Raw genomic sequence first — 12,485 nt, 5'->3', positions numbered from 1 at the left:
GTGTTGATCATGGTGGTGGTATTGAATGATGATGATAGTGATTGTGATGGTGGTACTGATGATGACAGTGATGGTGTTGATGGTGGTGTTGATAAAGGTGGTGGTATTGATGATGATAATGATTGTGATGGTGGTACTGATGATGACAGTGATGGTGTTGATGGTGGTGTTGATAAAGGTGGTGGTATTGATGATGATAGTGATTGTGATGGTGGTACTGATGATGATAGTGGCAGTGTTTATAGTGTTGATGGTGCTGTTATCAATGGTGGTGGTATTGATGATGACAGAGATGGTGGTAATGCTGTTGATGTTGATAATGATGATGGTATTGATGATGATACTGGTGATGTTAATGGTATTGATGATTGTGGTCTTGATGATGATATAGTGGTGTTCATGTTGTTGTCGTTGATGTTGATGGCATTGGTGGTATGATGATGGTGGTGTCTCGCCAGATGGGTCTCTAACTCTGATCAAAGGCTCTCTTAGGCACCCATTTTCTCCTGGACTCACAAAGGAGAAGGCTGAGAGTTCAAGTCACTCACCCCAACCCACCAGCAGGTATGTGGGCCATAGCCGCCTTTCAGAAAGCAATGTGGGACCCAGCAGAATGTGAAGGTAAAGGCCTTCAACGAGCAGCCACGAGTAATTGGCACCCACGCAGTAGTGCAGGAGAACCTGGGCCGAACGGCAGGAAGTGGAGACCTGCAAAGGAGAGAGAACCTGAGGTGCTCAGCTTTTCTCAACATCTGGATGCAGAGTGGAGAGTGAAGGTTCTCTCCAGGTACAGCTCGCCCTCTTTACTCCCCTCTCTCCTGACCTTTGCTGGCCATTAGCAATAACATAAATAGGTGAAACAATACTTCATCAATAAAGCCCTTTCTCAATAATCTAGAACTTTTTAAGATAAAAAATGGAGCGAATTTATCACTAGTACTTTTCTAAAGGAAACACTAATGGGTCTATTCTCCGGCCCCAATGCAATTAAACTAGAAATTAATAACTGAAAGATATGGAAAAACTATCCATATAATTGGAAGATAGGAAACTCATGTCTAAATAGCATAAGGAGCAAAGAAGAAATTATAATGGGTTTTAGAAATTATTTTTAACTGAATGCAATGACAATATTACATCTTGAGACTTGTGGTATGCAGTTAATACCATATCTAGAATGAAACTTATGGCTTTAAATACATTTATTAGAAAAAGGGAAAGACTGAAAATGAGTGGTTTTAACTACCCATATGAAAAAAGTTAGAAAAAGAACGTCACATTAAATCCGAAGAAAATAAGTGGAAGAAAAGAGTAAACATCAAAGTAGAAATTAATGAAATAAAGAACAATGCATAAAGGGATCAACAATGCCAAACATTTGTCCTCTGAAAAGCCCAATAAAATTAAGACACTTCTGACAAGGATCTTCAAGGGGAAAAAAGAAAGCAAAAGTATAAGTTGTTTCTCTCTGGGCTTGGCACTAGGTGACGACGAGATGGCTAAACACACCAAGAAGGTCGGAATCGTTGGTAAAAATGGGACCCGTTATGGTGCCTCCCTCAGGAAAATGGTGAAGAAAATTGCATTCAGCCAGCATGCCAAGTATACTTGCTCCTTCAGAGACGAGCTGTGGGGCTCTGGCACTGTGGTTTCTATATGAAAATGGTGGCTGGTGGTGGCTCGACCGACACCACCACCTCCACAGCCACAGTAAAATCCACCATGAGAAGACTGAAGAAACTGAAAGACCAGTAGATGCTCCACCACCTAAACCTGCCTAGCCTGTAATAAATGGGTTAATTTATATAACAACAACATCAACAAAATAAGTTGTTGTTGTTAAAGGCTGTCAAGTCGGTTCCAACCCAGAGAGACCCTGTATAGGATCAGCTGGTGAGTTTGAACCGCCGGCTTTGCAGTTCAAACAATTTTGCAGTCTGGCGCATTAATCCACAGTGCCACACCAGGATTCCAAAAGTATAAGTAGTATCAGGAATTTTTAAAATATAGGGAAAAAAGGAACATCACTACAAATTCAATAGAATTTGAAAAGTTTCAAAATCATAAAAAAGATCAAACTTACTAGTGTGACAGAGACTGGTGGAACCTCCAAGAGTGTGGTCCCTGTCATCACAAATTGTTGAATGGAAAACTAACATGCTGTTCACACTTTCACCAAAACCACAAGAAAATGTTTTTTGTTTAATGTTACACGGGAAGTTAATTTTCTGTATAATCTTTCACCTAAAGCACAACAATTTTTTGTTGAAAAAGAAAAAGAAAGGATCGTGAATAATATTATGCCAATAAATTTAAAATATAGATGAGACAGGCAAATTCTTAGAAAAACACAGGCTACTACAGCTGACACAAGAAGAAATGAGAAAAATCTGAACTGGAGATTCATGATTAAATACATAATTAAAAGACTTGTAACAAGAAAAGCATTCTGTGCCCAAATGGCTTATGCATATTCTATCAGACATTTAAGGAAGAATCAGTATCAATCCTAGATAAATTCTTCCAACACTACTGAGGTCTGCATACCATAGAATGATCAACCATTTGAACTCAAAGGGCAGCATCTACCCCAAGGATAAAGTTCAAAAGCGTTGGGAAAGAAGCAGAAATGGAAACAAGAATGACAGGGATATTTGCAGTCATCCAGATGAAACCAAGTGTATGATACACTGAATGTAAAACTGATGATCTGCTCTGTGAACCTTCACTCACTACACAACAGAAAGTTAAATAAATAAGTAAATTCTCCCAGAGAACAGAAAAAGACGGAACCGTTTCCAAATTGTTTTATGAGATTAGGGAAAGTTGACCAAGCTCTTACAAGGAAAATATATATATGCCAATCTCTCAGGAATGTAGATAAGAAAATACTGACACACAACATGAGGGGACGTATGACAATAATCTGGGAGAAAAAATAGTATAGCAAAATCTAGTTGGATGTACTCCTGGAATGCAAGTTTAGCTTAACAGGCTACTGTGTTAATAGGATTTTAAAAAAATCTCAATAGATGCAGATTTCAATGGTGAAAAGCATGGTTGCTTTAGAAAACAGTAATAATTTAAAAGGTTGATTTGTTCTAACTCCTTATTTGCAGAAGAAGAAATGTTTGAAATATCCTTTTCCTGCTCAACTCTGCCGAGTTTGCTGTTTTCCTAAATCACACGCTTCCTGTCTAATCAGAAAGTCTTTGACAACCCTTTTCAGTTTTCTTCCTCTCCTCGACCCTATCCTCTAGTGCCCGGTACCCACCCATCGGGTGGGAGGGCCGATGATGAGGAAGGAAGGGGCTTACCTGCGGTATGAAGGACATCCACCCGTTCAAGTCGTCAGGCTTCTTGGTGTAAGAGTTGTAGATGACCACGTCCTTCACCAGCACAGACAGGCCTCTCAGGATGAAAGACGCAAACAAGTTCATGTGGATGTAGTTGCGTGTACAGTGGAGTTTTCTGTGCACGAAGAAAACCAGCATTGTCATCAGAAAAGAATGTCTTGGACCAACAGGTGTGTCAGGCCCTGAGGGAGGCAAGCGGAAGGGTGCAGACTACACCCCTGGAAAGGTCAGGGAGGGTGATATAAAAATGACTCCTGGGTCCAAGGCAGCAGCGGTGGTCAGCGTGGCGGCATAGGGACAAGTGACATTAATAGGTGTGGTGTAGCCTGTCACCTCAGTGGGGTAATTCGTCACCCGCCTCCACCCTTTACCCAGTGAGGTAACCAGAGAGCAGGTTGCATACATGCAACCAAGTTCCGCCTTGGACCACGTGAGAGGGGAGGAGCTGCCGGGAATCAGCTCCACCCAGAGGGGGCCGGGCAAAATGGGGCAGGGGGTGTTCCCCAGATGGCCCCGCCTATGGGGGGGGGGTGACCCTACTGACATCAGGGCTGTGCATCCATCGCTAAGAACAGAATTCATCGTAGGTTCTGGGGCTGGACTGTCAGATTGTTACTTCTCGGGCCTCCTTTTTCTCTTCTGAAAAATGAGAACCCACGAGTCCCTCACGGGAGAAAGAGAAAACTTTCTGCTCCCAAGAAGATTTAAAGCCTCGGAAACCCTATACAGGATCACTATGAGTTCGAACAGTCTCCACAGTACTTACCAACAACACCACATACATGACATATCCAACACGCAAGACTCTATTCCAGTCCACTTACATGTGCATGTGTTTATTGGTATCCTTACTCCTTACCACTGCATGCGCAGGTAATGCTTCTATCCTGATTTTACAGGAAGGGGAACTGAGGCAAAAGGTTTAAGTCACCTGTTCAAAACTCTGCAGTAAGTGGTAAATCTGTGAGTCAAAGGCAGAAAGTGTGGGGCCAAAGGATTGCTCTGGGGAGTTTTGCTGCGGTTGAAAGCAAATACATTTACCTCGAAGGGCTGTGAGAGGTTGCATCAAGCAAGTGCTCATATACCTCTCATGTTGGTGTTGTTAGTTGTCACTGAGTCAGTTGTGACTCATAGGTACTTTCTGTGTGACACATAGTAAGTGTCCAGTGAGCGTTAGCCCTCATTACCTCTCTCTCAGCCACCTGGAGCCTCACGAAGGCTCTTTAACACGTTGTTGTTGTTGTTGTTGTTAAGTACTGTGGAGTCAATCCCGATCCATAGCAATTTCCAAGGAGCAACTGGTGAGCTTGAAGTGCAGACTTTGCAATTCAAACGACTTTGCAGCCTGGAGCATTAACCCACAGTGCCACACCAGGACTCCTTATTACATTAGCTGACAGAAAACGATGTATTCTCACTCTCTAGATACAGGGACCCAGCTAAGCCTCTATGTGGCATGGACCCTGCCCTGCCCTGCCCTGCCTTGCTGTAGAGGACTTGAGGTAGCTCCTTGTGTTACTTCTTGCCGGATTCTGGGAATGTGGAAAGGAGAGTAGAGAAGGTCACAAGCAGCCAGTGGGGCACAGGTTGTGAGATTGTCCCATTGCTCAAGAATTGCTCTCCCAGTGGAGAAAGTGATCATACCTCTGCCCTGGGAGCTGTGGGACATCCCGGGACTGAGGGTTCACATGAAGCTGGACCTGAAACTCGTGTAGTCCAGGATGGAGCTAGCATGCAGGTCTCTAGGCCCCCATCCAGATCACCGGCAACCATGTGCAATGTGCATTCTGCCGTGTACTGGGAGCAAGAGACCGCATTGGAAGTTTTCATGTAGTTGTGTGCCGTTGAGTCAGTTCTGACTCATAGAGTTTCTGAGACTGTAAATCTTTATGGGAACAGAAAGCCTCATCTTTCTCTCTGGTGAATTCTAACTGCTGATCCTGCAGTTAGTAGCCTAATGGATAACCCATTATTGACAACAGGGCTCCTGGACAGTATGGTGGTGGCTGTGTGCTGTGTAGTTGATTCCGAATCATAACAACTCCATTTATTGTTTCAGAGGCTGGTGTGGTGGTATAGGATCAGTACTGGACTATTTAACATCACCAGCTGCTCCTTGGAAACTCTATACAGGGTGGCTATGAGTCAGAACCGAACCAACACAACAACAATGAACAGCAAGCAATAAATCTTTATGGAAGTAGAAGGCCTCATCTTCCTCCCTCAGAGCAGCTGGTAGATTCAAACTGCTTATCTTGTGGCTAGCAGGTCAATGCATAACCCACTATGATACCAGGATTCCTAGACAGTATATTCGTGTTGTTGTCAAGGGTCATCGAGTTGATTCCAACCCATAGTGACCCTGTATAGGGTTTCCAAGGAGGGACTGGTGGGTTTGAAGCACTGCCCTTGTGGTTAGCAGTCCAGTGCTTAGTCTACAGCTCCACATTAGGACTCCTCTAGACAGTATTTGTTGTTGTTAGGTGCCATCGAGTCGGTTCTGACCCACAGTGAACCTATATAGGGTTTCTGAGGAGTGGCTGGTGAGCTTGAACCGCCGACCTTGCAGTCCAGCCTATTAACCCAGAGTGCCACAAACGGGAGTGAAAATGCTCAGGCTCTGGATTGTTTATTTGGGCTCCTGTTTGCATCACTTAACAAGTGTGGGATCTTGGAGAAGTTACTCTGTCTCTCCATATTTTAGCTAATTCACCTATAAAATGGGTGGGAATAATAATGCTAACCTCCTAGGCTTATTATGAGAATTAAATGACTTAATCATGCATGTAAAGTACTAAGGTGCCAGGCACAGAGTAAAATCATAAAGAACTGACAGCTAATTGGAGTCAGAGGGTTCTGGATTCAAATCCCAGTTGTACCACTCACTGGCTTGCCTTAGGGAAATTTCTTAAGTTCTTTGGATAATAATGCCTCTGGTAAAGTGTGGTGAGAATGGTAGTAATGGGTGTGAGCAGGGGCCAAGTTGACAAACTAGTTGAGATCAAGTTTCTTCTGATACATGGAGACCCAACATGTGTTAGAATAGAACTGTGTTCCACAAGGTTTTCAATGTCTGGTATTTTGAAAATGTAGTGCCAGAACTTTCTAATGAAGTACTTCTGGATGGATTTGAACCTCTAAACTTTTGGTTAGCAGTCAAGCACATTAGCTGTTAGCATCACCCAGGGTCATAGGAGGTTGTCTAATACAAAAGAGACAGAGACAGAATCAGGAGTCCCAGATTCAAGTTCTAGACATGCTGCTAATTGGCTTTGTGACCTGGGGTAACTCAATGACTCTCATTGGAATCTTTGATGTCCTTCTATCGCCCCTTTATCTGAAAAATGGGGTAGATGGATTCCAGTTTCTCTCATGTCCCTTCAAACTCTGATGATTCATGACATCATCCATCCCAGTCTTATACGGTCTTCTACAGGTAGCCACTAAGCAAACTGCATGGTGTGTGATACCTAAACATATGCTAGCAGAAATAACACTCACCGAAGGGACAGGAGGAGAGCTAGAGCCAGGAAAAGGGAGACCAGGGAGAGGGAGTATCCCACGGTGTACATCAGCTGCAAGGTCGACAGCAAGGTCTGATGTTCCACCTGAACAAGAGCAAGAGCAGACATGATGACCACCACCCAGCTCCATGACCAGGACTCCCAGGATCTAGGCATGGACTGAGGTCCCCAAATGCTTGTAACGCTTTCCTTCCTTATCCTTGTTGATAGACATGTATGAGCTTAGACTACTTTCTGTTACATCTCAGAGGCCAAGGACACTTGATGATAAAAGATCCCAGAGTGGTCCCGCGTCTATGGTAGGGCCCACAGATGGACAATGATGCACAAAGAGTCACAATTGCCTAGAGGAATTGTATCCAGGGCAAATGGGGGAGTTCCGCAGGGATGAGAATAACCTCTTTATTCCTGGAATGCTGTCCGTGGAGTCTAGGGCTCTTTCTCCATAAAGGACAGGGACACATTTCTGGGGATGGGGATATTTTTTTCTGAGTCCCAGGATTGTTGCATATTGTTGTTAGCCACTGTCAACTCACCCCTAACTCATGATGGCCCTGTGCACAACAGGATCAGACAACTGTGATTCATAGAGTTTTCACTGGATGATTCTCAGGAGTATGTGTGTGGCCAGGCTTTCCTTCAGAGTCTGTCTAGTTTGGAAGCTCCACTGAAACCCTGTTCAGCATCATAGCAACACTTAAGTCTCCACTGACAGACAAATAGTGCATTGGCCAGGAATCGAGCATGGGTCTCCTGCAAGGAAGATAAGAATTCTACCACTGAATCACCTTTGCTCTCTAGAATCCCAACGTAGTCTGATTGCAGAGGACAGGGACAAGTTGTGAAGAGGCAGAATTGACTTGATGGCAGTGAGGGTATTTTTGTTTTGTTTTTTCGATTATTGAGTATAAGGAGCTCTGGTAGCATAGTGGTTATGAGTCGGGCTGCTAACATCAAGGTCAGCAGTTCAAAACTACCAGCCATTCCATGGGAGAAAGATGAGGCTTTCTGCTCCCATAAAGATTTATAGCCTCAGAAACCTTATGCAGGGTTTGCTATGAGTCAGAAGTGACTCCATGGCACACCGTCACCACCATTATTAAGTATGATTTTCCAATGAAGTTGAAGTCTCTCACTCAACCGATGAGCACTGCTGAGACTATGTTTCTAAATAGCTTTTGTACCGGAGCTCAGTTCATTTTTATTATCTGCTAGTAATTTCATTTAAACATCTCTGAATAATTCTTTGCTCAGCTTTACTGAAGCACAATCAGCTATGTATATTTAAAGGATCAAATGTGATGAGTTTTGACATACTTCTACCTGTGATATCATCACCAGTCAAGGTAATGTATGTTTCCACCACCTCCAAGGAAAAGTTCATGGAAAGAATCCATTATCTGTGAAGTCTATTTTTCCTTGAATTTTTTGAAGTCCCCTCATATATGTGTCAACTAAATTCTGCATTTGAGAACGTTGTTAAGTGCTGTCGAGTCAGTTCCAGACTCATAACAACGCTGTCTACGGTTTTCCAGTAGTGACTGGTGAGTTTGAATTGCCGACCTTACTGTTCAAACCAGCCGTGTGGTCCAGTGCTTATCCTACAGCACTACATCAGTACTTTTTCTAAGGGCAAAGAAAACAATGTGAAGTAAAGTAAGATAACAATCTATTTCTATACACCAAACACAATTCCATATTCAAGAATCTAAATATACTTGTTAATGTTTGTACACTTACGTATACACATTGTTGTTGTTGTTAAGTGCCGTCAAGTCGGTTCCGACTCATAGCGACCCTGTACAGGGTTTCCGAGGGTGTAAATCTTTACGGGAGTAGAAAGCCTCATCTTTCTCCCGCGGAGCGGCTGGTAGTTTCGAACCGCTGACCTTAAGGTTCGCAGCCCAATTCGTAACCACTACGCTACCAGAGCTCCTTACGTATACACATACTCCTTAAAAAGTTCCATTTAACATACATAGCACCCCCAGTTATTTGGAGAAACAGAACTTTTTTTTTTTTTTTTGCCCAAACTGAAGGGTACAAATTTACTAACATTGGCCTTTTTTGGACTAGATTTCAACCCTCTTTTAGAAACACAGGTAAACATGGTCAAATGTTTGAGTTTGTTTGTTATTTTAAAACATTTGAATTCTTGGAAACATGGCCATTGCAGAAGGAGGAGGAGACGCTCTTGTCCTCAGTTTTCAAGAAAGACAAATCTCTACTTCTTGTCTTGGAAAGTGCAGTTTTCAAAGCTTGTCTTGCTGTCTCCATCTGCAGATTTGACCCCAATGAGATGGAGTGATGCAGTGGCAGAAGCAATGGTCTCAAACTTAACAACAATTGTGAGGATGACACAGGACTGGGCAGTGTTTCTTTCTGTTGTGCACAGGGTCACTATGAGTTGGAACCAACTTAATGGCACCTAACAACAACCTTCTAGCCAGTGAATTACTTACTTTCTCTGCCTTCCATCCCTGGTAACCATTAAAGAATGTTTCTTTTAGCATGAAACTTTTTTTTTTTTTTTTGGATATTTTATACCTGTTTATTCCTTCCATTTTCTTTTGATGCTTTCTACTTCATTCAATGGTTTGCCCATAAAATCCTTCAATACTATAAGCTGAGGCTTGAATTTTTACTTCAGTTCTTTCAGCTTAAGAAATACTGACCCCCTCCCCACACAGAGTAGACAGAGATGGGCAACTTGGACATTGGCTACCCAAAAGGGGGGGGGAGGCGGGACTACAAAGGCAAGAAGTGACTGGCTTACAAGCTTTCAAGAGGGAACCTAGAGCTAGGGGGCATGGAGGAAGGCAGAATCTCCAGTGAGTACTATCCAATCTGTCTAGACGGAGCTGATGAAATGAAATGCAGATGGGTAACTTGTGATACTCTAGTGAATAATTGTTATCAGGACTGATTATGATTGTTGGAAATGTAAAGGTAGACGTTTTGTAGCAAGGTAGGGAGTGATTAACTCTCCATTCTAGGAGCAGAGGTCTCTAGGACCATCAACGGAGAAGAGCCGAGAGGGGGACCCTACCCAGAGAGGCGGCGGGGCCCTGAGATGGAGGCAGAGACGATGATGTGGAGTGTTGAAGCAGCTGGGGACTTTGGATCCAGCGAGGGAGAGGGACTGTGTGCTGAAGAATGGAGTGGGGTGGGGGGAGTGTAGGGGACAGGTTTATAGGGTATACCCTTTGGTTGGTTGATGATGCATGGAGGGGATTGGAACCATGGCAATGAAACAATATACGGTGGAATGAATGTAAAACTAAAGTTCTCCATGTAAAATATCATATAATCACAATAAAACATGAAAAAGAAAAAAAGAAATACTGAGGGCATTCTTCCATTTTGGTTTTCTAACTCCAGGTCTTTGTACATTTCATTATAATATTTTTCTTTGTCTTCTGGAGCTGACTTTTCAATTTTTCTGTTCAGCTCTTTTATTTCCTTATGTCTTTTAGTCTTTTGTCTTAGTTTCCCTATGCTCAGAAGCAAGTTTCAGAGTCTCTTCTGATCTCCATTTTGGTCTTTTCTTTCTTTCTTGACATTTTTCTGACCTTTTGTTTTATTCCTGTTTGGTGTTCCTGATGTCATCACCCAAGTCTTCTGGTCTTTGGTCTTTAGTATCAATGCATCAAGTCTGTTCCTGAGATGGTCTCTAAGTTCAGGTGGGATGTATTAAGGTCATATTTTGGCTCTTGTGAAGTTGTTTTTATTTTCTTCAAGTTCTGTGTGACCTTGCATATGAGTCATTGATGCTCTGCTTCATAGTCTGCCCCGGCCTTGCTCTGACTGATGATATTGAGCTTCTCCACTATCTCTTCCCACAGACGTAGCCAATTGGATTCCTGGTATTCCACCTGGTAAGTCACCTTTTATGTTATTTTAAAAAGGTATTTGCCATGAATAATCATTGGTCTTGCAAAATTCTGTAATAAAATACCCAAGGTAGTTTCTATCACCAAGACTATATTTTCTAATCTCGGGTACTTCCTCTTCGTTTCTAACTTTCACATTCCAATCACCAGTAATTATCAATGGATTTTGATTGCATATTTGATCAATTTCAAGTTGATAGAATTCTTCAATTTCATTATCACTGACTTAAGTTGTTGGTGCATAGATTTGAATAATAGTGGTATTAACTGGTCTTTCTTTTAGGCATATGGATATTATCCTATCACAGACAGCATTATACTTCAAGACAGATCTTCATATGTTCTTTTTGATAATGAATGTGATGCCATTTCTCCTCAATTTGTCATTCCCAGCATAGCAAACCATGTGATTGTCAGATTCAAAATGGCCATTTCAACCCACTAATGCCTAGGATCCATTTAATTTTTGACAACTTCCAATTTTCCTAGATTCATGCTTTGTACGTTCCACTTTTCAATTTTCAAATGATGTTTGTAGCTGTTTCATCTGACTTGGAAGTGTGTCCCATCAGCGAATGAAGGTCCCAAAAGCTTACTCCATCCACATCACTAAGGTAAACTTTACTTAGAGTAGACCTCTCTTCCCCAGTCATGTTTTGAGTGCCTTCCAACCTGAGGGGCCCATCTTTTGATGCTGTATCTGATAATATTCTGGTGCTATTCATAAGGTCTTCACCTTCCTGAACTATATCTGACAATGTTCCAAGAAATGTGGGCAGGATTTGAACTAACAGGAAAAGAGCAAGACCCCAACAATACAGTGGAGAAGGGCAGGCTGTGCCTGGGAGATAGCAGAACAGGATCCTGGAAAGAAAATACAGAAGCACATTCAACAAACATTTATCAAGTGACTATGAAAGGCCAATTCCTACGCTAGACCGTACCGATAGAGCAAAAACTTACATTCAGGGCATGCTTACTATGTGGTGGGTTTTTTCCTAAGAACTGTCTGTTGATCAAGTCTTTAGAACCTCATAGCTGTCATATGCAGTAAACACTATCCCCATTTGACAGACGAAGAAACTGAGATATAAAGAAGTGAAGTAACATGTGTGAGGTCTTAGGTAAGGAGTCTAGATACGAAGTCCGCAGGCTGTCCGGCCCTAAGAGTGCTACACTGCTTCACTCAAGATACTCAAATCCCCTGCTATCACCGAACCTACTTTCTAATGACTTGGGGGGAGTCAATCATCAGGCCTTTCTTCCTCATCTATCTTAGTCAGAAAGCTCCGCTGAAATCTGGTCAACATCCTGAGGTGTACTGATCAGGAAGCAAGTCCAGGCCTCCCATATGTTGTTGGTAGGTACCATTGATTGGGTTCTGACTCATATCAACCAATGTACAACCGAATGCAACACTGGCTGGTCCTGTATCAATCTCATTGGTGTTGCTATGAGTGAGCCCATTGTTGCACCCATTGTGTGAATCCATCTAATTGAGGATCTTCTCTTTTTCAGCAGCCTTCTACTGTACCAAGCATGAAGGTTCCTCCTGATAATGTACAAAGTACATGAGATAGCATCTCGCCACCCTCTCTTCTAAGGAGCGTTCTGGTTGTCCTTCTTCCAAGACAGATTTGTTCATGCTTCTGTCAATCTGTGGTACATTCAATATTCTTCGTCAACACCATAATTCAAAGGCATCAATTCTT

The 12,485-nt window shown here is 42.6% G+C and overlaps 1 protein-coding gene across 1 annotated transcript in view; it reads right to left on the bottom strand.

The window, feature by feature from the left end:
- Window positions 1–12,485, bottom strand: part of GLP2R (glucagon-like peptide 2 receptor) — a 97,994-nt gene that overhangs the window by 51,709 nt on the left and 33,800 nt on the right. Inside the window, exons 5-7 of the mRNA XM_006863423.1 lie at window positions 6,858–6,964; window positions 3,318–3,471; window positions 549–708 (exon numbers count right to left, since the gene is read on the bottom strand). Coding sequence (XP_006863485.1) covers window positions 549–708; window positions 3,318–3,471; window positions 6,858–6,964 — 421 coding nt within the window. The remainder of the gene's footprint in view (window positions 1–548; window positions 709–3,317; window positions 3,472–6,857; window positions 6,965–12,485) is intronic.

The sequence above is a fragment of the Chrysochloris asiatica genome, unplaced genomic scaffold, assembly GCF_000296735.1.
Source record: "Chrysochloris asiatica unplaced genomic scaffold, ChrAsi1.0 scaffold00054, whole genome shotgun sequence".
Lineage (NCBI taxonomy): Eukaryota > Metazoa > Chordata > Mammalia > Afrosoricida > Chrysochloridae > Chrysochloris > Chrysochloris asiatica.
The sequence above is the reverse complement of the archived record's forward strand: the minus strand, read 5'-3'. Positions and strand labels throughout refer to the sequence as shown.